At 43.0% G+C, this 25282-nt stretch overlaps 2 protein-coding genes across 4 annotated transcripts; both read right to left on the bottom strand.

The window, feature by feature from the left end:
* Positions 1-282: 282 nt before the first annotated feature.
* Positions 283-4204, bottom strand: LOC146971055 (D-serine dehydratase). Of its 2 annotated transcripts, none has more exons than XM_085805034.1 (10): positions 3991-4204; positions 3344-3499; positions 3121-3250; positions 2668-2818; positions 2403-2583; positions 1383-1501; positions 1154-1280; positions 996-1058; positions 805-910; positions 283-719 (listed from the first exon to the last, which is right to left on the bottom strand). In XM_085805034.1, the coding sequence occupies exons 2-10, from the start codon at positions 3487-3489 to the stop codon at positions 630-632; spliced, it is 1113 nt and encodes a 370-aa protein (XP_085661160.1). In that variant the 5' UTR covers positions 3490-3499; positions 3991-4204; the 3' UTR covers positions 283-629. The 2 variants fall into 2 exon arrangements, with proteins under 2 accessions (XP_085661160.1, XP_085661161.1); XM_085805035.1 differs by having other exon boundaries at positions 3344-3494; positions 3991-4150.
* Positions 4205-5374: 1170 nt separating this feature from the next.
* col6a2 (collagen, type VI, alpha 2) lies at positions 5375-20092 on the bottom strand. 2 transcript variants are annotated; one of them, XM_085805027.1, is made up of 32 exons: positions 19940-20092; positions 18496-18587; positions 18224-18324; positions 17976-18119; positions 16307-16669; positions 16194-16214; positions 16027-16092; positions 15830-15928; positions 15689-15715; positions 15540-15566; positions 15386-15430; positions 15192-15245; positions 15035-15097; positions 14886-14948; positions 14749-14802; positions 14619-14654; positions 14452-14514; positions 14292-14354; positions 14124-14186; positions 13984-14046; positions 13848-13898; positions 13662-13760; positions 13509-13571; positions 12800-12835; positions 12659-12704; positions 12416-12568; positions 12220-12314; positions 11198-11379; positions 10934-11112; positions 10802-10840; positions 8443-8777; positions 5375-6387 (listed from the first exon to the last, which is right to left on the bottom strand). In XM_085805027.1, the coding sequence occupies exons 2-32, from the start codon at positions 18569-18571 to the stop codon at positions 6121-6123; spliced, it is 3036 nt and encodes a 1011-aa protein (XP_085661153.1). In that variant the 5' UTR covers positions 18572-18587; positions 19940-20092; the 3' UTR covers positions 5375-6120. The 2 variants fall into 2 exon arrangements, with proteins under 2 accessions (XP_085661153.1, XP_085661154.1); XM_085805028.1 differs by lacking the exons at positions 5375-6387; positions 8443-8777 and adding an exon at positions 8989-10201.
* Positions 20093-25282: the final 5190 nt, after the last annotated feature.

Here is a 25282-nt window from a genome sequence, read left to right as displayed (position 1 = left end):
CAAAGATAAGTGGAAATAAGAGTAACATTTTTAAGCCTGAAATAATTAACCAGTCTGTGATTGCAACTCAAGATGGAATGAACAACCTGTCACTCAGTTCATCTTTAATTTGTCTATATGTTCATCTTGCATTTTTCAGCACTTTCCACTGTCAAGTCAATTTACTTCTACTGACATTTGTTGTTTCAGTCTATTCCACAGCACAATGACTTTTATTGAAATTCACATACTGACACTTTTCAAATCACTGCAAGGTGGCATTGATGAAATGAGGAGACAATATAGTACTTAAGCACTGATTTATTTAGACATTGAAACGTTTATAAATGTGTATTTCTCTACATTTCTTTTGTCACATTATTTAGGGAATAGGCCGACAAAAGTGCGACGAATGATTTAATTAGAGTTTATGATCAAATCTATAATTCTAGTTTGGAATTAAATTCTACTACTTGCAGATATCTGTCACTCAGGAGAACAGAGGAAAGAAGAGGTGAAAATTAATGGAGAGCACAGAAAAAACCCAAATTATTTCCATCACAGGTGTCAGGAGTCGCTCAAAGAAGTCCTTCTTTCTGTGTTAATGCAGATTTGCTAAAAGAGTTATGCATTCTTGAACAGTTGGTTGTTCACCATCCGCGAGTGGGAGTCCACCTCCCCAGCAGACGGCCCTCAGAGTGCACATGGTACACAGGATGCATCACTGCTGTTGCACAAGACTGACAGGAATCAACAGAGATGGTCAGATCAGAGGGAGAATGACAATAAAGCAGTCAGGTTGATTCAGCACTGAAGGGTTCTTACATGGTAGGGGATCAGGGTGAGCAGAGTGCCGAGGGGGTACTTGCTGTAGTCCAGTGGTCCGGAGATGGGCTCCACTCTGCCGTGCTCCTGGGTCATAGACAACAACCTAGAGGCAAAAGTCTCTCATCAGTTGACTTCAGTCACACTCAACAGGTTAAAACTGAGAACAAAGGAGAGAGTAACAGCATTACTTGAGGTCTGGATGACCTTCGATCACAGCATATCCAGTGGGAAGTTTTCCAGCTCCATCAAGACTGAGAGAGATGAAGATAAAATAAATCATGACTTAGGTAAAAACATTAGCTACAGCTGATGGATAGTATAGATTTACATCAGCTAATGAGGGCACCTGATTCCACTCCATCCACAGTCAGTCAGGAGCTGGTTCCTGTGAGGACAGTGTCCAATCACCCTCGTCAAAACCCTCACAGCCACGTCCTCCAGACTGCATGAGCCGATCACAGACTGCTGCGCATCTAAAACCCATTGGAAGCGACAACTGCTGTTTTAACTATACAGTTTTTCACTATGTTGAGTTCAACTGTAAACCTGATGCAACGACATTTCCTTCCACACACCATAGAAGACGTAGTTCCCAGGATGCACTTCACTGAGCTGCGCCATGTCTTTGACGGGGTGACTACAGGAAGGGGTGGAGCCAATGCTGGATTTACAGGTGATGCCAACAGCCTTCAGTCTGCCAGAAACAAACCCAGAGAGCTGATTAAGTAATAATCATATAAAAGACACATTTTATTAGACACTAATCGAAAAGCTTACTTGAAATAATTATGCTCTAAGGCCATTAAAGGGATAGTTCAACATTCCGTTATTAACTAATAGCGTGGTGAATGTGCAGGTCACAACTTGTCCACCAGAGCGTTTTGGAGTTGTTAGATTGTGTATTTGATGAGTTTGATGAGGGAAACCAAGAAATCCCATTAGCCTCCATAGCGTAGCTCTGAGCAGCTCGCAGCTCTGCTCCGCCATTCTAAAAGTAGCTTGCACCGACAATAAAGGTAACGAACATACTGCTATGACTATAGGATTATGGCAATGGGCCAATTTGCCAAAATGTTGAACTATCCCTTTAACTCACATGCAATAACTATTGGTCAAATAACTTTAACCTGCATGAACTTGTAGGAACCTAACAATGTATAAACTCATTGATATATTATCTTTAATCCATTTTTATCTTATACAAGTCATTTGTCTCTGGATCTGTGTCCATCTAATGAAGCTCAATATTCTGCATTTATCTTTCCATCCGTCCCTCCATACATTTTTTTTTCCATGCAAAGGAGCAGCATTTATATTTATGAATCTTCTGTGCTTCTCGAGTCTGCCTGCTGTTTGTTGTTGGTGAGGTCAAAACGTACTGTGGGAAAGGTGGACAGTGTAAATAAGCAAAATTTAAGTAGTGTTAATCCCAATTTCTGTCTGATGTCAGAAGTTTAAAGTGCTTTCTTATGAACTCGACGTCAGTCTCCTTTCTTCTTCAATCACACCTACAAACCAACAAGACTTGTGCAAAGAAAGGAAACTATTAAAAAAGTACATTAGTACACATTGATACCTGTTTACTTGTGACTTACTTTTCCATGAACTGCAGAGTCAGGGTGGTGGTTTCCTGAGCGACAGCCTGTATTTGCTCGGCTCCTCTGCAGTTGTAGGTGTTCCCGCAGTGAGCGTACACTCCTGTCAGCCGCACGCCCTCCGTTTCAGCGATGGCCTGAGCCAGAGCGAGCGCCCCGGGCTCTGAGTGCAGGACACCGGCTACAACAAAAGAGCAAACACACAATCAAGCAAGTACACAGTTAGTTAATGCCAGCTGTGTCATGGTTTTCCCGACCCGTTTACCTCTCCCATTGCCACAGTCCAGTTTCAGCCAGACGTGCCACTGCCGTCCGTCCCTGAGTGGTCTCTTTTTGAGCTGCTCCAGAGCCTCAGGATGATCCAATAAAACTTGGAAGAGATCCAGTCGCTCTGACAGGGCTGCACAACGCTCCACCTACAACCACACACACACATACAGACATAAAGTAGCATGCATGGTATTTTGACTATAGCTGGAACCTAACCAGTGTGATAATTATACAAATTTCTGTCACATTAATGTTATTTGCATTAACCTGCATGTTGATAATAATCATTCATTAGTTAATTGGGAAGATGTGAATCAATGACTGTTTTGGAAACTGTGTTCCAGGTATCGGTAGATTCCACACATTTAAAATATAGTGCACTATATACTTTGTTATACAGTATAGATTGTGTGTAAAAGGGATCAAGCACAGTGTGACTTGAGATAACCTTATCAAAGGGAACAGAGTATGCATAGAGGATGTCATCAAATCCATGGTCGGCATAGAAACAGGCCTCTGCAAGTGTGGAGACCACGATGCATCGGCGTGATCCACCCGTCATTATGTCAGCGCACTCACTACACATGAACACAAACAAGCAGAAATGTCTCATCATCCTCATGATTATGCAAGTTATACGGACATATGAGTGTGGGAGGGGGTATTCCTACAGAGTTTTGTGTGTCTTCATGTGTGGCCGCAGCTGGACTCCCAGCTTCTGACAACGCTCCATCATCCTCTGGGCATTTCTCTTGACTTTGTCCACATCCACCACCAGAGCAGGGGTGCACAGGGCTGAGAGGGGCTCGCCTTCCATACTGGCTGCACTGGAGCAAACACACACACAAAACATAACTCTGATGCAATTAAATACTTATGCATGACTGGCCTCAACTCACATAGTCGACCGATGACACTATTCTTATGACAACAAAATGCATTGCTAAACTGTGCTTTTTACATACCTGTAAATAATGTACCAGTAAATAAACTACTGTAGCCCCCCCCCCCCCAGGTTGTGCAATGCTGTGACCTTTGAACTGTGAAAACTAGACAACAGAGGTCTCAGTTTTCCACTGAATCCTACTTTTAAATTACATAAAGGAAACATTACATAGGCTACAATACATTACATAACCGAAATAATAAGAAAAACAAAATCATAATCTACGAAGCCACTCTAATATCACTATGCAACTCTGGCAAAAGTGTCAATGAGCAGACCTGACCTTTACTTTTCTTTACATTTTGTTTCTCACTAACTAATGGTACTTCAATGTGAACATATTTATAGCAGACCAACCCAATCATGACTTACCACTCTGCAGTGACTCTAATCTTTCGCTGATATGCGGGAGGTTTTGGTGTTGACACAGAACCAGTGTTTTCTACTGGTTTTTTTCGATTTGTTCTGGCAACAGCTGCATCCAGGAAATAGCCACAGCCTGTATCCAACAGAAATCCTCACCTTCTCCGGACTGCACGGATTTTATATGATACCAAACTATCTTCCAGTCACTTGGATGGAAGCGTTAGGCTACATATTGTACAGACCCGGGTCCAGGCTGGCCGCTCCGGCCTTTTTTTTTATACACGTCGAGCGCCTCCGTTTTTTTTTTTATTGTTTATTACACGAGGATAATATTGAAGCATGCAGCCACATGACGTCCTGCAGTTTATGGTGTGAAACGACTCGACTACTGAGTTGCTCCGACAGGCAAAGCAACTCGAACGTCCCACTGGTCACGGTTCTACTACGGAGTCTTTGAGTGGACAAACTTATTCAGTTGATGTGGTCAGAAGCACTTTTATTAAGGAAAAGTTGGTTTTAAAAAGGTCACGTTTTATTCAAGTAAAGGTATATAAGCTCAAAGACACAATTTCCTCGCTTTGGATATAATTGATTAGTGACATATTCTCCAAATTGTTGTTGTTGATAAGAATAATAAACATGGAACAGTTGTTTGCACTGTTTATCTTAGATAAACAGTGCAAATTAAAAATTAGAAAAGATTATATTAATCTTTTCTAATTATGCCCACGTTTTCTGCGAAGTTTATAATTCATTGATGTGAAGTTGCCAAACCACGACCTCACTTTCATGTTTTTAATTAAGAGATCCAGTTCTATGTGAAAACAATATCACCTTTTTTTTTTTTTTAAAAGCCAAAGTATCAATATTACACTCCTATTCTAATGTTTTCATTTTCTATAAATGTATCCTATGGCATTTTTTCTTATTCTTTATTTTGTTTTACATTAAACCATTGTAACATTGATATTATTTTCTCATGTGTCAATCTCTGTTATTATAAATGTTTTTTGTATCAAGCTGTGTTATTCTAATTCTCATTAGTTTTTGGTGAATTTCTGACAAATAATTATAAAAAGACATGACTCCATTTACTGTAAGAGTTGGTGCTTTGTCTGTCTCCATCCAGCAGAGGGAGCAAGATACACAAACACCCATTGTACGGCAAACTATATCAGAATTAAATCAAAGTAAAGACAGCTTGATTTTATTATGTGCAAGGGGTAAACATTACAATCCATTGGTCAGAAATGTGTATGTTTGCATTATGTGTTTGCTATATTTCCTTTCTTTACTCCAGTTAATATCAGAGCCAGTTATTTTGCAGTGGTTTAATGATGCACATGGATCCAAGCACATAGTAAATATCTTACCAACACAAAACACGGTATTGGGGTGACCATAGTAGGCTTTATTTTGACTTCATGTTTACAGATTTGTTTCTCTTATGATTGTGTGTCAAATTACTATGGCATACAGTTTGTGTGTATGTGTGTGATTCCTGTGTGGTTGAATGTGGGGCACTTACAGTATGTGTGATTTTGTTTCCTTGGAAATGAACATTTCTGCATGTCTTTTTTTTTTTTTTTTTTTTAATCCCCTGAACAAACTACAATAATTACAGCATAACATGATGTAAAAAAGTTTTCAGAACCAGTCAGATGGCTTTGTCCTCTTTTTTCTTTTTAGCACCTTTAATGTAAATAATGTGACTTTGTGAGAAGAGACTGAGAGAGTGAAAGAGAGCGAGAGATTCTTTTCTGAAAACTGAAAATTAGTACAAAATAAAAACAACATAAAGCATACAGTTTGTTTCGTACACATTCAATAATCATACACCTTTTCTCTGGGACTCTTATAGTGTCTTTGTTTGGAAGTGCTGACCGTGGATTTGGGAACAGGTACAACAACTGAATTTCAAATGATGTTACGACCTTATGTTTTTTGTGTGCTGCTCCTTTCTTCTGGCTTTGAAAATTAACCTTCACCAATAAAAACAGGATATGTAACAATCTCAGTGCCTTACATCCACCATTCATCACAATGAATGATGTATTTAAACGTGTACACTGAAGCAAGTGTTTTCTTTCTTTCTACAGACTCTAATTCTATGATGTAGAGCATTACCGTTCCTCACTAGCATATCCAGCGGACGAAGCGCTCAAAGAATGAGGGTTTGTTCAACATGTTATAGTCAGCTCCTCTAAAGATGGCCGACATGTCCCCTAATGACACCTTCCGCAGGACCTCTTCGTCTGTGTCGGTTCCCATGGCGATCACCGTGGGAACGCCTTCCGATCTTCTCATGGCACTTATGCCCTCATCCAGCTGGTCGCTGGCTGTGATACCATCAGTGATGAAGACAAAGGCCACTTCAGCGTTGCGACGGGCCTGGCGTGCTCTCTACAAACATAACAATCAAGATTTTAGGCGATATCATTACTGTCATTCATTAGTGGGTAGTGAGGGGTTAATTGTCAATTCTTTTATCTGTGTGTTGTGTGGAGGTTAAGATAGGATGAAGTTAGCTTGGATTGAATTTTGGAGAGAAAAGAGTAAGCAGCTTTCCCTTTAACATTTCCATTAAACTAAGTGCAAAACCTCCAGGCTCCATCTCTACTTAAGAGGTTTTAGAAATTTTATGATTTAAAGGTGTTCAGAAAAAAAATCTTGGAGTGCTCTTTGATCAGACCCTCTCTTTTGAGTCACATTTAAAGGAGGTGACTAAAATAGCATTTTTTCACCTCAGAAAAATCGCTAAGATCAGATCTATCCTTTCTTTGAAAGACGCAGAGACTCTTATTCATGCCTTTGTAACTTCAAGGTTAGATTATTGTAATGTGCTTTTATCTGGGCTGCCCAAAAAGAGCCTTCGTGGCCTGCAGTTGGTCCAAAACGCAGCAGCCCGTTTGCTGACCGGATGATCCCGCTATGAACATGTTAGCCCTGTATTGGCCTCTCTTCACTGGCTCCCTGTTCGGGTCAGAGCCGATTTCAAGGTGCTGTTGTTGACGTACAAAATTTTAAATGGTCTTGCTCCGATCTATATGTCAGACCTTGTTAACACCTACCTGTACGACCTTTGTGCTCCCAGGCGAGTGATTACCTGAGTGTCCCAAAGGTGAATAAAAAAACAGCAGGTGAGCAGGCTTTTTCCTTCCGCGCACCTATGTGGAACAGTCTTCCCTTGGACATCAGGCAGTCATGTTCAGTTGAGGGCTAAGCTTAAGACCCACTTGTATACTGTCACGTATGAGTAGGTGTTTTTGCCTTCTCTGTCATCCATGTTTGAATTGTTGTTTTATTGTTGTGTCTGTTTTCACATGTTTTTAAACGTTCTGTAACTGTACAGCACTTTGATGGAAAGTGCTCTATAAATAAAATTATTATTATTATTATTAGAATTGGCCGTTTGTCCTGTTTGTCGCGCCTCCTATACGAGTTTCCACAAGTTGCCGCACAAGTTTACCCGAGTAAAGAAAATGAATTTGATTGGTCGTTATCGAGCAGGCGGGATATTCAATGTTTGGGGCGAGACCGAGCTTGGTGTTTGTGTGTGTGTGTGTGTGTGTGTGTCTCAGACGTTTGATTGATGGATGACGGATCCAATATCAGTGGCTGATGAATCGTGAGCAACGTGACACATAATCCGTGCGCCTGCATTATCCAATGTGAAAAAAAACTACCACACTTCCATCCCGGATTTAGTCGAAAATAGAATTTTGCACAAAGTTCGGCCTACATCGTCTGATAGATGAGTTATTACACTAATGTTATTATGACCCACAGTGGAATCAAATTCATTTTTCTTTTCTGTACACCTTTAAAGCAGATATCAGCGGCACGGCCGTTTCGGCTAATGCTGTGTTCAAGGCAGGCTTTTGAAACCGTAAGTTACAGCTTCAAGTCACAACTACGACTTGGTAGCGTTCCAGGTAACCCGTAGCTCGTGTTTTTACCGTCCTGTTGTCTGTGAAAGTTCCCTATAACGGCCACTCGTAACTTCCGACCCGTGAACTCGTACCAGATCGAACTGGTATGACTTCACAGGAAGGAAAAACACAAAGTACGAGTTTCCTTGAACGCACCATGAGTTAGCAGCCCCCGCCCTTGTCAGGCATCAATTGGTCCTCGTGCTACGTCACCACATTCACGCGCATCCCTTGGCTGCACACACAGCCCTTCATGCCTTTCTCTCCCCTCATTGGATAACACTTGTATCCCACAAGGAAAATTTTCTCCTCGGGTTACAGCAGAGCAGAGTGACGGAGAGACTCGTGTTTAGGCTGAAATACTTCATGTAAGTGATTGCTGACGGAAAATAGGACTATTTAGGACTTATATTAACAAAAACATTCCACTGATATCTGCTTTAAAGAAACAATATATGTCAGCTACAGTTTGCTAATCGCCACTTGACTGTGTCGGTATGACTTTGTGTATTTGCTATAGGCCTACCTGGAAGAACACCACATTGTTGACAGCGTGGATGATGGCGTTGCCCAGAGCAGAAGAGGAGTCCATGTAGTTCACACCTGACAGTGAATCAGCGATCACTGTGAGGTTGTGTGTGAGCGGGAACTCCACCCTCTGTTCTGTCGGGCTGCCGTACTGGACCAGAGACACACGGGCATTCCTCTCGTCTGCGGCGCCGTTGGCCAGGGTGAGGCGACGAGCCACGTTCTCGATGAACTCCTTGGCCCTGCGGTGGTTCTCCAGTCCCATCCTCTCAGATCCATCCAACATGAACACCACATCCACTGGCCGCTGGACACAGCTAGCCACAGCAGGCTCTGGAACAGACACACGTACATGAGGTTTTAAATCAAACATTGTGCTTGATGAGCTCCATCTGGAGAAAAGATGCTCAGTGGCCAAAGTCAGCAAAAAAATATTATCTAACATGCTATACTTCCATACGTGCTAGCTGCAGTCCAGCTGTGTGAGTCACTGTAAACCCTCACAGATCACTGGTGGCCTCTTCAAGAAAGCACTTTTAAGTTTGCTCTACCATTTTATTCTTGCGAGAACATTGCAAAAAAACCAAAAGAAAAACAAGAATACATTTTAAACAAAACATAGTTCACATCAACAAGTTGCAGTCCCGGAGCTAATGGTACCATAACATGTGGGTAAAGCAGCTCTGTGGTCATTTTCCTCTAGTCATCCTACTTTACAAGCCAAGCCACATGCAAAAAAACAAAAAAAATCATGCACCAATCAAGGGCATAACGTACAATAGTTCCTTCATCGTCACTTAACAAAACATTCACATACATACACCCACTTCTGACTCAAGTACTGTATATTGTGATATGTATAACACCAGCTATTTTCCACATGTAATGGCTTTTCCATCGACATGAGTCATTCACAGACAAAAGTAACGACCGTAACCATGGATATGTGCAAAACAGCAAAAAAAAAAAGAAGAGAAAAAAAAGTCATCAGAGTGATTCAGCGAGCTCATGATTCACAGTGGAAACGAGGCTTCATGAAAGAGCCACTGTACACTATACAGGAGCAACATGAATGGCTCTACAGACGAATCTGTCTCCAACAAATGGATGACATTTGCTTTCCAATGAAAAAAGAAAGTTCCTCCATTAAGATGGAAGAAATGATATGTATCATATTACTGACTGACATACTTTTCTGAGAAACAGCGCTAATTTGTACATCAGACATAATTCATGAGCTGAGGGAAGATCATGAATGGACATTTTGACCTTTGGCCCATCACAGACAGCAACCACATTAGGCTGTTATGACAGGGCCAGCTTCATGTCATGCATTTCTTTTGTATATTGCACCCAAAGAGTTAACATAAATGCCCATAGTTTTGATAAAATCTATTGTATATCCAGCAGTAAGCTTATTAGTCACTTGGCAGCCATATTTGGTGAGGTAGCATGGTTAGCATATTAGCATTAGCAAAGTCCTAAGGCTTTCTCGGGGTCTCCCATAATGTCCCCATAGACATATTTGAAGGAGTCGATGAACAGCTGGGTCCACTGCTGTCTGTCCGCTCCCTGGGCGAGTTTGGCTCTCTGGGCTGTGTACGCCATGGTTGCCACGCCAACCCCGTACTGCTGCTCGCTCAGGCCATTCAGCAGGTTGGCCACACCCTCCAAAGAGGTGGGGACCAGCGGGGGGCTGCCTTCCTCGGCCAGTGGCTTCCAGGGGGGAGGGGCTTGCCCCACAGTGATGCCCCCTCCTGCAACAAGTGGGCGGAATAACATTGTGGGCGGGGTCCCACAAACACGGCGCAGCAATACAGCCAACTAAGATGCCGGACGTACGCCAAGTTGCACAAAAACTCAAGTTTGGTTTTGTCTGTTGTTGTTTTTTTTATTGCCACATAAATGAATTGTTCCGTAGCAAATGAAGAGTAACAACACAACAGACACATTGACCTCAGCTGAAGCCACACTGCATCTAATGCAATAGATCGAAGGCGTCAGTATGCTTCAAACATGTGGACACATATGAAGGTAAAATATATTCATACCTGCCACCAAAGAGACAAGGGATAAGACACAATGAGCCATACAAAAGGGGATAACAGCACATACTTTCAGTCTTTCCTTATTCATCATGTTACACTGGTGTGCATGAAAAAGTGAGGCAACTTTCTCATTTCCACACACCTCGCCAAATACCATTTTAAGTGAGTATGTTTATGCTAATTGACAATACAACAAGTACTTGGTTTAAAAGATACTGACGCCTTCATAATTCTAACGAGTATAAACTTCGAAAAAGGAAACAAAGCAAAGCCAAAGCATATTTGATGCATAATGTTTTATAGTCTTACCTGATTTACACGGGAGGTCAGGGCATATAATGACAGGATCTGCAGCCAAAGACAGAGGATAGGGTCAAAAACCAAGACAAAATTGAACTGCAGATCTGACCGTCATGTGTGTTTCTGTAAAAGAGTGTATACCTGGGCAGAGCACGGTCTCAATCTTGTCAATGAACTCTTCGGCCACGAGGTCTGCGAAGCGCCTCATGCCCATCACTCTGCCGTCCCTCTGGCAGGCGATGCTCTTCAAACTCTCGTTCTCCTCAAGCTGGTCGAACATGTCTCCAATACCGATGGCGCTCACATCAACACTGGGATCACTGCTCACACAAATACAAACAACAATGTAAAACTTTTACCTTCCCCACAAACACTGATTATTATGCAAAATGGTATGACAGGTACCTGCAGAGGTAGGTGAGCAGTGAGTCGTCATCTCTGGGGTCGAAGCGTCCGTCAGTGATGACAACAACGGTGACATTGGCTTTGGCTCTGCGGCTGTCTCTGATCAGGTTGTCGTAGGCGTACTTCAGAGCAGATGGAGTCCACGTTCCTCCAGCAATCCACTCCAAACGCTTCACTTCATCCTGAATAGTGGATGAGGCAGAAAGTGAGAGATGTTCATGTGTAGTTTTTGGGATCCATCAAGGTATATGGGGTAGCCGACATCTGCTTGAAATACAATGTTAACAGAGAAAGCTAATTGACCAAATTTAATTAGATTAGTTAAAACAAATATCTGAACTATGTTCAAGAGTGAACTAAAGGCAGTTTCCTGTGTAAACTAACCTGAGGGTTAAGTGTGTTGTTTTTCCTGTATTTTTCTTATTGTCAACAAATTCCATAAAAAGACCAAAGCGTACAATGTGTTTGTTAGTCTCTGCCCTTATATACACACACCACTACCTTCTCTGTCTGTGCTACTCAGCCACAAGCCTGTTGGTTCCTACTGAAGATATAAATCTTTACAAACAGGTTACAATTAATGACTTAAATTTTCCAAAAAAACAGTCACTTTAAATATTTGGGAAGAGTCGTTTTGGTGACCAAGAAAGTATTTGCAGTGTATGCAGGATTGACTCTAAATAAACAGTTTGCTGTCTGGCTTTGACAGTAATTATCAGCTGAATCAAGTTACAGTTTTTATTGACAGTGATATAAAAAAAATAGAAGAAGCCACAGTTGTCCTGTCTACCACTGGTACATGCCAGATCATATGTTTTCATACATGTCAGAAACAATAAGACATGTAGCCTATAGGCCTACATATGTAACTGTGATGACTTCCGTCTGCCTAATGTGTTCAGACAGCAGCAGATGTGATCTGTTCAGATGAGATAGTATAAAACATCTGGACTTCAGAGATGAAAGGACACAGCAGACTTCAAAGCTGTTTGTGTTTGTTTGTGTCTGACTGCGTGTGAAACCTTGAAAGCAGACAGTGAGTCGATCTTGGGGTCATCGAGCCGGATGGCCTGGAACGTTCCACTGTGACTGTACTGGACGACTCCCACTCTTGTGCCTGCGGACACAGGCCACCACGTTTACACACATACACATACAGGGCCATTTTGAAATAACTCTGATCAGACTGATCACAGACGCTATGGAACAAATGCTCACCTGTCTCTGACTGTGGGTCTTTGGCGAGAGATCCCAGCCTGTTGATGGTGTTGATGACAAAGTTCTTCTCCAGGGTGAAGTTGGTGAGACCCACAGACTCTGAGCTGTCAATCACAAAGACGATGTCCAGGGCCCCGCACCGTTTCTCACAGTCTGCAGACAAGAGAACACAGACTGTAATGATCTGACAGCCAATCAGCTTGTACGGATCACAAACGACAAACCAGTCCTGCCTGGACTCACCACAGCAGCCACATGTCTCCCTGATGTAGTTCATGACGTCACATTCCTGCAGGAACAAACAAAACACATCATCATATCCAGTGCATCCTCTGTGTGTTGGTTGATGTGACAGTGACAGGACAGTGGTTGAATGATTCTTACAGTGAGGCCGGGGTCTCCCTCGGGACCTGGATCTCCCTGTAGAGGAGGAGAACACACAAAATCACATCACTGTCTATCAAATCCTGGCTGGTTCGGGTTTTGCTTGCAGATACTAATGAGTATACAAGATTAGACTGGCTTTTGCTGGCGAGATGCATCTGGATGTTATGTTATGTTTATTTATTTGATATGGACATCACAAATACATTGAGACTGTTCCAGTGGACAGAACAGATGCTTTGCTTGGGTGTGTTTAGCACATGTGCTAATTTTCAACACCAGTCCATAGGCGGCAATTCTAAAAGCACAGAACATATTATCAACAGTATAAGATAAAACCAAGTGCATGACACTACATCATGACAGTAGCATACTAAAAAATACAGAGCACAGGATCAACGAGAGGAGATTGAGCAAACAGAAATCGTAATCGTAACAGTAATAATAGTAACAATGAGAAAGTCCATATTTATACATGTGAGCATTGTTGTTTTGCTTTTAACAATGCTTTTAATCCTCTGTTAAACAAGTTTGTATCAGTCTCCAGTTTCAGGTGAGTGGGTAAAGTGTTCCATAGGTTAACCCCTTTTATTGAGAAGGCAGACTGTCCAAATGATGTTGTACATTTGGGAACAATGCAGTCGCCATTGTGGGAGGCTTGTGTGTTTACTTTTTTGATGTAGGCTATGTGCAGTTTATGTGTACTTACATCACGTCCGGACTCTCCTCTTGGTCCTCTGAGGCCAGGTTCACCCTGAGACCCTGGCTCACCCTTTGTGAGCAAACAAATAATACATATATAACTATCTTCAAAAACATTTCCTCAAATTACAGCATCTGTCCAACAACAGAAGTTACTTACTCCCTCTCCCACAATTCCTTTGTCCCCAGGCTCGCCTTTTTGACCACAGTCTCCCCTGCTGCCACGAGGTCCACGATTACCCTTCTCTCCTCTGTCACCCTGCAGAGGAGTGGAGGAGGAGTTTTATGAGTCAAGTGTGTCACTGCTTGTGAAAATGCAAGGATTTAGAGTGAATGTGTACATTACCGATGGTCCTCTTGGTCCAGGATAGCTAAAGCCGGGTCTTCCAGGGTCTCCCTAAATAGAGTCGGAGCCGTTAAGACGAAGAACTGCTGCTATAAAGCAGAGAAGATGATACTGCACATATACACATTATTCTTACCTTGGGTCCAGTCTGTCCAGGCTCTCCTCTTGGCCCAGCATCACCAGGGTCGCCTCTGGTACCCTACATTACAAACAGTGTTAAAGCAAAGCTAGATAAGGCCTTTGGTTCTATACGTCCAAAGGTTAGTTTTCACCTACATTTCTCCCAGCCTCTCCTGGTGCTCCTGGAGGTCCTCTGGGGCCGGGCAGACCGTTGTCTCCCTGTTCAGAGAGAGAGTGTTGACAGCAGGTGGAGTGAATGGGAGTGAAACTGATGTCAATATGAATATATGCAGGTTATAGAGACAGTGATGCAGTTATTCTTACCTTTGTACCTTTGTTTCCTGTTTCACCTGGAAGTCCTCTCGTGCCCTCTGGCCCCATCTCACCCTGAAATACATAATACCATCAGCAACGAGCCCTCTAGTGGGAGAAGTAGAATTACACGTCTCGTTACACTTGCATGATTGTGTACAGGAAATCATACCTTTTCTCCCTTAGTTCCATCAGGTCCTTGCGCACCCTTTGTCCCGTAGTCCCCTCTTCTCCCCTAGAACACCATAAACCAGAAAAACCATCAGCATCAACACAAAGACAGAGACAGACAGACAGACAGACAGAGGAAATGGTCGTGGGTGAATCGGACGTTCTTACCGCCTCTCCTCTCTTTCCTGGAAGTCCAGGAGTTCCCTAGGAAACACAACACACAGGTGAGTCACCTGACACATGTGATTGAGTCTATGATTGAGTGTGTTTCTGTCCGTGATGTTGAACAGAATCTTACTTGGTTTCCTTTCAGCCCAGGGAGGCCAGGTGATCCAGGACCTCCCCTCTCCCCCTGCAGAAGAAACACCAGACATCAGCCTCTCAATGTGTTTAACATAACCTCTGGCCTTGGACTCAAGAGAGGGACTGGTTTACCTTGGGTCCTTCCACTCCAGCTGGGCCAGTGGGACCAGACCTACCAGGGCGTCCGGGATCTCCCTGAAGACATGACACAAACACGGACAATGTAAACAATGTGTGGATTGATTATGGTCTGTGTATGAAGCTGACAGAAGACTCTTTACCTTGTCTCCATCCTCACCACCAAGACCACGTTCGCCGACATCTCCGGGGTGTCCATCAGGACCCTGCAAACCATCAAGCACACACCGTAAAGAAGCAATAACATCACCAATATGAGTGTAGCCTACCAACAAACTAGAATGTTGTTCAGTGTCGTACTCTGTCGCCTGGGTCTCCTTTGCAGCCGGGGGCGCCAATCCGTCCAATTTTACCCTAAAACAAAATGAAAATTAAACTTATTTCAAAATCAGACATGCTCTAATTGAAGTTTTCAGAATATAATCAAGTTTCTACATTTTCTAAACTGGACAATAAAACTTGGGCCTCAAAGTTCAGTCTTTCACAGTTCCTACCTTCTGTCCATCAGTCCCGTTACGTCCTGGGATACCAGCCACACCCTAACAACAAAGGGACAGTTAGAGGAGAAGGACCAATCACATTTCAGTACTAATTGACTGATTGAGTTTACCGTAATAGTAAATTAGAAACGGGAAAAAAAAGTCCTACCTTCTTCCCCTGAGCTCCAAACTCTCCCTGTGGGCAGACAGAAGATGTATGTACATTAAGAGATTTGTGTCATCACAAAATGACCAGATTTGTATTGAAATTCATTTTTAAAAACAGTAATTTATTGAAAATGCAAACTGATGTCTGACCTTGTCGCCTTTAAGACCTGGTTCTCCCTAAAGAGGGAAAAAGGAGAAGATTAATTTTATGTATCACTGTATAATCGGACACTGAATTTATATTTTGTGTGCTGCAGTGAAGGGTGGGGAGGTGAAAGTATGGCATCTTACCTTGACACCAGGCTGACCAATTGGACCCTCAATACCAGGGTCTCCTGGACGACCTCTTTCTCCTTTTGGGCCTGGATCGCCATTGTCACCTTTAGCTCCCTGCAATCACAGAGTGATATGGAGAAAATGTCTGTGAGGATGAAAGTGGCTGGTGTATAAATACTCCAAGTGTGTGTGTATGTGTGTGTGAACCTCACTTTTTGTCCTCTGTGGCCTTTTGGACCGTGAGGTCCTGGTGTCTCCAGACAGGATACCTTGTAACACTGTGTTTTGTATGAAATGAAGAGAAACAGTCGGTCATGACACAGTCTGAAACTGAAATATTCACATCTCTGATTATAACTTGTCTTGTCAGATGTCTTACCTCCACGTATGCTAAATGTTGCTGTGAAGACAAAAGAGACAAGGTGTGAACATAATAGGCACTAATAATCACTGATAGTTGATTATATTTCTCCATGTGTGTCTGTGCATTACCATTGTCTGAATGATGCGGTCAATGGTCTCTGTGTGTATGGTTGCTCTGCCCTGGCTGAAATCCACAGCCATGAAGTCCCTCCTGTAGACTGTTGCTGGAGAGTTGGCGATCTCCCTCAGACCTGTCTCCTCAACGTTCTTCGATGCTGCTACGACAAATATCCGGATGCCCTCGTCACGAGCCCTCTCTGCTGCCACCTTGATACCCCCACAAGGGTTCCCGGTCACATGACCGTCGGTGATGACCACAGCGAATCGGAGGGCTGTCGGGTACTGGGGTGAACGCAGCATTTCCTGGGTCATGTTGGTGAGGGCACAGTCAATGTAGGTGCCTTTACCCAGGTACTTGATTCCTCTGACACCCTGGAAACAAAGGAAAATAAGTTATCATCAAGGCTCAATAATCAACTTGGTAAGTTATTATGTGGATGTGTACAAAGAACCTGTTTTATGGACGAGGAGAGGACGGACTCTGTTAAATATATGAACATAGCCAGCAGCAGAGGTAATTTACTGAGGGTTGTTTAGCTTAGCACAAAGACCGGAGACGGCTGACCTGGCTGTGTTTAGCACCTCTAAAGCTCACTAATATTTCATCTGTACACAAATCTCAAGTGTAAATACAACAATTTGCATGTTTATATGGGTTACTTTGCTGGACTATTTCTTGGCAGGGAGCAATTAGACGTGAAGTGAAAACCACCTGCAAAACCAAAGAACTGTTGTTGATGACTTTGGTTTTTGGTATTGATTAAACAAATTAGATATAATATGTTAATTAGTGGCAGCACCGAGCTAGCTGTGTCTTCTTGTCCCCAGTCTTTGTGCTAAGCTAAGCTAACTGGCTGCTGGCTTAGGCCTAAGCCTTACCATAAATGAATGTGGCCATGAATGTTTTTTTTTATAATGAAATGGGGAAATTATTTTGTTGGAGGTTAAGTGTTAAGTCACTATAACTATAATTGATTAATATGTTTGTGTTTTTTGACAGTGCAGTGAGCAAAACACCAGTGAAGACAAGGTAATCAAACCAGCAACCTGTGCTTGCATTGTTAAAGCAGAAGTAAGCGGAATATTTGTGTTAATATAAGTCTTAAATAGTTATATCTTCCAACAGCAATCACTTATATAGAGTGTTTGGTCCGAAACACGGGTCTGTCAGTCACTCTGCTCTGCTGTAAGCCGAGGAGAAAACTTTCCTTGTATCCTACAACCTTTATCCAATGAGGAGAGAGAACGGCATAAAGGGGTGTGCAGCCAAGGGATGCGCGTGAATGTGGTGACGTAGGGACGAGGGCGGGGACTGCTAACTCCATCGGCTGACAGGAAGTTAGCCAAAACGACCGGATCGCTTACTTCTGCTTTAAATCACTGGGACTATATGTACATCTTGGAATTACCAGCCATTTCTGCTCTGCAGTACACACTGCACAAAAAGCCTCTTTATTTTTCTTCCCCTGGTTGCCATTTTCTATGTTGTGGGGACCTACAGCTGATTTTAGCCCCGTGCCCCCAAAGCACTTGTGCTCACCCCTGGGTGACACTACTGTGAATAGCAAAACACAAAACAGATCACCCATATTGTCAATCTACTAAAACTACTACTACTACTAGTACTACTCCTAATACTTTATATGTGAAGTGTGTGTGATGATGATGTGTGACTTACACTGATGAAATCGCTCTTGGATGCCACGCGACTGAACACTTGCTGTTTCTGGGAGAAGTGCAGTCCACCAATGTTCCAGTTGATACGCACAGCGCCTCTGAACTCAACATCGTCTAAACGCTGTGCGAAGTCCTCAGTGAATCTCTACAACAAGACACAGCACTGACATTACACAACATGGCACATAGAGACAATTTGTGTTGAGGTTAAAGTAATAGGCTAAATGAGATAAGTAATAAACAGGGAACCTTGATGCTCTCCACCAGGGCTCCAGGGGGCGGCTCCTGCAGGGCGATGGTTTCAGATGTGTCGATGGTGAAGTATAGGTCTATGGGACATTCATTCTTCTCTGGAGAGCACACACAAAAAGAATACATAAAATGTCCATAGAAAACAGTAATGTACCAAAATCAGCAGGACAAAAATGTTCCCTGCAAGTGACTCAAGTCGTGTTCACACATTAAAGGTGGCATGTTACTGAGGCTGTGAAGAAGCTACAGTTCAGTCTGATGGTACTTACTGGCACACTCTGATTGCTGGCCGTTAGTCAGGGCTCCAAAAAGGAGACAGAGTGCGATGACCTCTAACCCCAACATCTTCCTGCTCCCCTGTCTGACACATAAAGGAACAAGACAGCAACCAAGAATTATGAAAAGGGAAAGAAGTTCATGTGAAAACTTGAAAGCACGAACCAAGAAAATGTTTTGGCTATTTAAAAAAAACAACATTGCAACAGCTTTTTAAAATAAAACACAACATTGATTCTGCACCTGGTATCAGTTATGGGATGTAATACAAACTGAATGTTACCATGGGAACAAAATGGCTGCCACAGTTATGTAACCGGTTTGACGCTATTGCAGAGAAACCAGGACGGTGCATGGATTATGGAATGGAGTGAGTTACCTTATCATAATATAGCACCCCATCCTTCCAAGCTATGGGGATTAATATACAGTCATTACTTCAGGTGATGACATGAACAGTCTGGTTGTATTTGGCAGCTGAGAGCAGGTAGCTGACTTTATATAGTTAGCCTCAGGTTTCAGATTTTAACCACAAGATTTCTCAAGGCCTCAGTCTGCAGCGCTCCAGAGGATTTCCCCCTCTCTCACAGTTCACATGCTGTCATGGTTCCCAGCCCCAGTGCACTGACACATGTTTGTCAATTAGTTTAACACAAGTTTATAGGAATATGCGGCAAGTACTGATTTTGAAGTCAGGAAATCCTGCATGATTATTTGACCTCTGAATATCCTGAGAAGAGGGGGGGGGGGGGCATCAACCATCTGACACACATTTTGTGGCCCCTATCTGGCCCCTCTGTTGGTCTGGGTCTTTGAGGGCCTCTGAAGAACAGCTGACTGACATGACATCCAGATCACGCCCTGTCCGAGATTACGAGCAATCTGTCAGCAAATCCTCTCCTTTGGTGTCTATGCACAACCCTGCATCTACTCCTCAGCTCTAAAGCCAGCGAGTGTCCATCAGTGGACCATATACCCACTAATGGTCAGTACAGCAGAGCAAACCTCTGTCTGCTGTGACTCCCTCTAGCGGACAGAGCGCTTTGATCTGCGGAGGAGTCGCTGCTGCAGATGTTCCCACTCCGCTCCCACTGTCTGAACCACGAAATTAAGTGGGAATCTATTTCAGCTTTTCATCACTGCATCAGTAGCCTAAATGACATGCAAAAGTATGCAAAGATAAAAACACAAGTGGGCGCCACCTAAGCTTTTCCTCATAAGCAAGTTGTGTTTTTTTTTTTTTTCAAAGATTTACGCACCCAACGTTTTTTGGCGCAGCAGTTTGGTTTGACTAAAAAAACACCATCATTTCAGTGAGTGGGAGTTTTAGGACAAGATAAGAGATGAAGAAACAGATGGACAGACAGGCAACGAGAGACAAGGAGGCAGGGAGAGAGCAGAGTGTGGCACATCGCTGTGCGTAAAAGTGCTACATACCTGAACTCTTTCCAATTACTTCAAATCTTCGTGGGCAGTTGCTCCTCTGTTAATTATCTCATCTCAGCAGACAGGAAAGCCGAGAAAGAAAGGGGTTGTGGGATGAGAAATGGGGAATAAAGCCTTGGATGCGCGTTTACTTCACGCAGAAGAGCCGTCCGTTCGCTCCCCTGTCCCGGTCCAGCCCCAGCAACAACCTCTGATCCCTCCTCCTGCATGCGCACAGCGCACCCCAGTGTCCTCTGCTGTCCGCTTGGAGGCGCCGTGGCTCCGCTGGAACCCGTGTGTGCGCGTGCGCGTGTGCCCATGGCATATTGTACCAGTGACACTCCTATACTAGTAGAAAATGATGCCAGAGCACAGCTGGGGTTTTTGAACTGATCCCCCTTGAAGACGCCTTAAACACCAATGTCCGTTTAGCATCAGGAGATATCACGGTTGTGTGGATGTGGCCCTCAGCTCAGCACATGGCATGGCCCTGGGGCCACTCTGAGCTTTCATGTTCCTGAGATAGAGCATTTGAGAGGTTTTACAGTTATTCTCACACATGTGGCGAGTCAGGGTGAAATAGAACAGGATAAAGACCAGACTTAACCCCCTTTACTCATAAATACACTCACACACAAACAGCCCTGGCTTGTCTGGTTGCAATTAGTAGGCCTGGTGAGAGGAGTTTATACTTTGCGTAAACACTGACAGACTGTCCATGAGTCTGCTCAGCATGTTTATACGCATGTAGGTGCTTCAGCCGCCTGTTTGCCTATTTGTATGTCTTAAAGTCTTTACAGACATGGTGGGAGGTCTCCCTTATATGGGATTTGTCATGTATGAGCACATCTGCACTTGTGTTTACATTGAGAATGTAAAGCATACTTCATGCCATTGTTGGTGATGGTGTACCCGTTGCAGTAAACCTGGTTAAACACACCAGATTCTAATAAGGTCAAACTTTCTGATGTTGCCTGCAGGGCAGCCAGTGCATTAACCAGTAACACTGCCACTAATGTGTTGAGCAGCCCAGAGCACAGGAGGCCATGTCAGGAGCAGGAGGCTTCATCCAAGTCCACATCTGTTGCACGACAGGCCACCAGACTGGAGAGGATGAGGAGGTCATTTGTATTAAATATAAAAATGTGAAAAGTGCTGATGTGAATCATCAGGAAATGATGAGAGATCTACTTGGCAGGCAGGAGAATATCACATGCAGGGTTTGGATGAAAGTTTCCCTCTGAAACTTGACGAGTGGAGTGGGGCTGACCTTTACAGGTAATAGACGCTGTTTTGACATTTAAGGACATTCAATTCACTTGGACAAGCAAGTTTTAAACATTTAGCTCCCCCTGCTTTTCAGTCAAAATGTATCTGACAGTGTAGTGGATTACAAGCAGCCTAGAGGTGGTTGGAGGAGATACAGCAGTCAGCCAAGAGAACCGAATAGGAGAAGGGATGAGATAGACAAGAGGAGGAGGAGGAGGAGGAGGAGGAGGAGGCCAGCTGCTGACCAGAGTTAGAACTGTGAAGTTCCTCTCTCTGTCTTGGCCAGTGAAGAGTTTTTCCTTAAAAAGAGACGAAGACGGGGCGGTGCGTGGCGCAGTGGGTAGAGCGGCCGCCCCATGTAGAGGCTACAGTCCTCGCCGCAGGCGTCCCCGGTTCGAATCCCGCGTCGGGCAGACCTTTCCTGCGTGTCATTCCCCCTCTCTCTGCCTCCCCATTTCCTGTCTATCTCTACTGTCATCACTATCAAATAAAGGCAAAAAGCTGAAAAATATATACTTAAAAAAAGAGACGAAGAGAGGAGTGGAGCAATACGTCTGTATATGTGTGTGTGTGTGTGTGTGTGATGGAGAAATGTGGAGGTGGGCGGGGGCGGAGGCGGAGGGCGGGAGGGAGGGGGGCTTCTGGTCTCTCTTAAAGCTGTGTGACTCATACAATAGGAATGACCTCCCTCCCAAATAAGAGTAAACCAGCCTCTGTCTCACTCTTTCTCTCACACACTCTTTCACTCTTCCATTTTTTTCCTCTCTCTTTATTTCTTTCACATGGACCAAAAGAGAGTTTAACTCTGGGGGGATTTCTGCAGAATCAGTACCAGAATCATAAACAGCTCAACTCTGCCAACATCGCTGCGACTTCACTCGGTCTGTTCGACAGAAGACGCACAAAGAACGATTCAGCACACAGGGATGCAGACTGGGTGTCAGTAGAAACACAAAAGCATGAAACATACATGGAAGTACACAGCACATCATTGTCAAACAGCAGATGCATGTTCCTGCAGCCTGCACAGATGCATACAGTGACAGCTCGGACGGTTATTTACAAGGGAGTCCTGATCTCCATGACCGTCTGTATGTGAATGCAAATGATGTACTTCTTCCAGATGTTCTCTAGTGCGGCTGCTGAATCCCAAATTCTATATTCAAGAACAAATAAACAGGATATTACAATAAACTTATGATAAGCTAACATCTACTCCCCTTTTCTCCTTTGCTTCTTTATGAAATCTTTTTCCCTCCTTTTTTCCAGATGTGCTCTCTGTTCAGACCAGGCAGCTGGGAGTCGTTACCCTCGTGCATTACCAACACACACACACACACACACACACACACACACACACACACACACACACACACACACACACACACACACACACACACACACACACTTAAACAGGGGGTTGTGCACACATCATGCACGGTCAAGTCCATGTGTGAAACTTATGTCACTACCAGTGAAATTCGGTGGAAATGTTTTGCTGAGGTCTATGGACAATATGGCAGTGAGAAGTCCCATCGCTGTGGTTTTAAAAAACGGGAGGAAGAAGGAAATTGAATTTCAGAAAAACGTCAGAGGAGCCAAGACAAATTTCTGAGGAACTGCCGACCTTACACACACACAATCACACAGCCACATACACACAAAGGTTGCGTGGATACACTAATGCTGAATATCATGCACAGAATATGCATCACCGTGCAAGTGGACACACCCATGCATACATACACAAACTAACAGACACACATGCATGAACTCTGTGGAGCGATCTGATAAGTCCTGATCAGTTTTTATTTTAGACTTTAGACACAGGAAGGGATGTATCAAAGAGAGCAGACACATACAGTGCATGAGCGTGCACACACACACACACACACACTCACACAGAAATGTACAGAGCCAAGATCAAAACAGTAACTCAAACTCAGACAGTTCCACTGAATTTCTGCTGCAGTCAGTGTGAATAAGATTTAATATAAAACATCTGTCTCTCATTGAGCCACGGGGAGGAAGGGAATTTAACATTTGCATGCCCATGATGTGTATAAACAGTATATTTTAGCGCATTTATGGATGTATAAAAAGATGTTTGTAGTGATATTACACAGTTGACCCCTGAGGGAGGAGTTCTGTCTTCTCTTATTCATCCTCAACAGGGAGGTCAGAGGTCACAGCCAGTAGCAGCACAGCAGCTCTGGAGCTGATTGAGTGTGTTGCTCAAGGGCATCTCAGCAGGCAGGTACTTGCTCACACAGTAGGTTAGATTTAGGATTAAGGGACGGCATCTCTCTACTACACTGTCACCACTGCACCCAAGGTTCTTATAGAGTTGGTGTTTAGAGTGAAATCATGCCTTTCTTTACATTGTACCTTCACTAGACACTTTGCCATGTAATCAGAAGCATGTAGGACAAACTGACAATAAGGATACCTGTAAACAGAGTGTGAAGACAATCAACAGTCTCAATCAAGACAATAATCACTCATGACAACAGAGGGAGGATTTTTTCTCCAGGGCAAAAGGGAGCTCAGTACAGCAGTCTGCCCCAGTGAACTGAACTTATACAGTCTGTACAGTATTTTGCCTGTCCTGTTCAACTCGAGATAAATACCTGTTGTGGAGAAAAAGAACAATATTTCCCACAAAGTATTTTTACCTCAAAACTGTACTCATGTTAAGTAGGAGTAAATGTAGTGAATATCATTCAATCCAACCAAATTCCAAATTCCTGCATGTAAACTGAAGACATCACAGCCACAACACAGACACAGTTGAAATGAAATCATATCTTTATATTGATGTTAAAATGTATCAACGCAGCAACTAATCCTTCATTGTCTCGCTGCTCATGATCAATATTTGCTGAAATGATATGACATTTTGTATTGAAAATACAAATAACAAGCCAGCATTAGGGGTAACCCTTTAATTTCCAGGCCGTTAATTACGTCATAATATCAAGAAATTACCCAGAAATAATGATTAATTGCCTAGTAATGTCAAGAAATTGCCTAGAAATAACGGTCAATTTCATAGTAATAATGAGAAATATAGCCAGGAAATAACTTTTAATTGTGTAGAAATAGCCCAGTAATAATGGTCAATTGTGTAGTAATGTTGAGAAATATAGCCCAGAAATAACAATTAATTACATGGTAATGTCAAGAAATATAGCAAAGAAATGACACTCTAGTAATATAGACAAGTTGTAGTAGTAGAATTGCAGTGAATTACTGCTAAGTATTGGGTAATTAGAGTAAATAGCCTGTCGTTTCCATGATATAGTCAAGTACTTTCAGTGTGATTAACCTGATGTAATTGTAATTTCCACAGTCTTACCTTAGGGTTAGCTGCAATATCTGTTCCCCAAAAGCAAATGGTAGATCTGGTAACTGCTGGAAATGTCACCATAGTTAACCCATAATTACCTTTCTGCTGCCTGCAACGTGTAGTGGACTTTGTTCCTTAGAAACGTATGGGTAGTTTCAGCATAACTAACATGGTTATGAGAACTTCCACTGTAATAGTCTTGCCCAGTGGAAATGTCACCGTAGTTAACCCATAATTACCTTTCCACTGCCTGTAAAGTGTAGTGAGCTTTGTTCCTTAGAAACGTATGGGTAGTTTCAGCATAACTAACATGGTTATGAGAACTTCCACTGTAATAGTCTTGCCCATAACCCATTTGGATGAAAGATGGTAGATGTGGCAACTGCTGGAAATGTCACCGTAGTTAACCCATAATTACCTTTCTGCTGCCTGCAAACTGTAGTGGGCTTTGTTCCTTAGAAACGTATGGGTAGTTTCAACATAACTAACACAGTAATAAGATCTTACACTGTAATAGTCTTTCCCAGTAACCCATTTGGATCAAATGTATAAATATTTTCCAACAAAGATAAGCTACGTACCATGAAATGTCACAACATGAACTCTTTTTAGGAACATAGAAGCCATTTCCAAATAATGGAGGAGATAATTACCTTCACATTTTATATTAAGTGTACAATATTCCTGCTATAACCTATCCACCTTTTTCTGAACTTCATAGAAGAAAGGCAAAGTAG

Source organism: Trachurus japonicus, chromosome 17 (genome assembly GCF_045865225.1).
Source record: "Trachurus japonicus isolate A0001 chromosome 17, Traja_1.0".
Lineage (NCBI taxonomy): Eukaryota > Metazoa > Chordata > Actinopteri > Carangiformes > Carangidae > Trachurus > Trachurus japonicus.
The sequence above is the reverse complement of the archived record's forward strand: the minus strand, read 5'-3'. Positions and strand labels throughout refer to the sequence as shown.

What these genes read in the sequence shown, in the direction of transcription:
- LOC146971055 (XM_085805034.1), bottom strand. Translation starts at nt 3,489, where the DNA reads ATGGAAGGCGAGCCCCTCTCAGCCCTGTGCACCCCTGCTCTGGTGGTG. An exon ending in TGGGAACTACGTCTTCTATG is followed by an intron (nt 1,281 to 1,382) that starts GTGTGTGGAAGG and finishes AATGGGTTTTAG; the next exon opens with ATGCGCAGCAGTCTGTGATC. An exon ending in TCACCCTGATCCCCTACCAT is followed by an intron (nt 720 to 804) that starts GTAAGAACCCTT and finishes GATTCCTGTCAG; the next exon opens with TCTTGTGCAACAGCAGTGAT.
- col6a2 (XM_085805027.1), bottom strand. Translation starts at nt 18,571, where the DNA reads ATGTTGGGGTTAGAGGTCATCGCACTCTGTCTCCTTTTTGGAGCCCTG. An exon ending in CCAGCAATCAGAGTGTGCCA is followed by an intron (nt 18,325 to 18,495) that starts GTAAGTACCATC and finishes TGTGCTCTCCAG; the next exon opens with AGAAGAATGAATGTCCCATA. An exon ending in CTGGGCTGAAAGGAAACCAA is followed by an intron (nt 14,655 to 14,748) that starts GTAAGATTCTGT and finishes TGTGTTTCCTAG; the next exon opens with GGAACTCCTGGACTTCCAGG.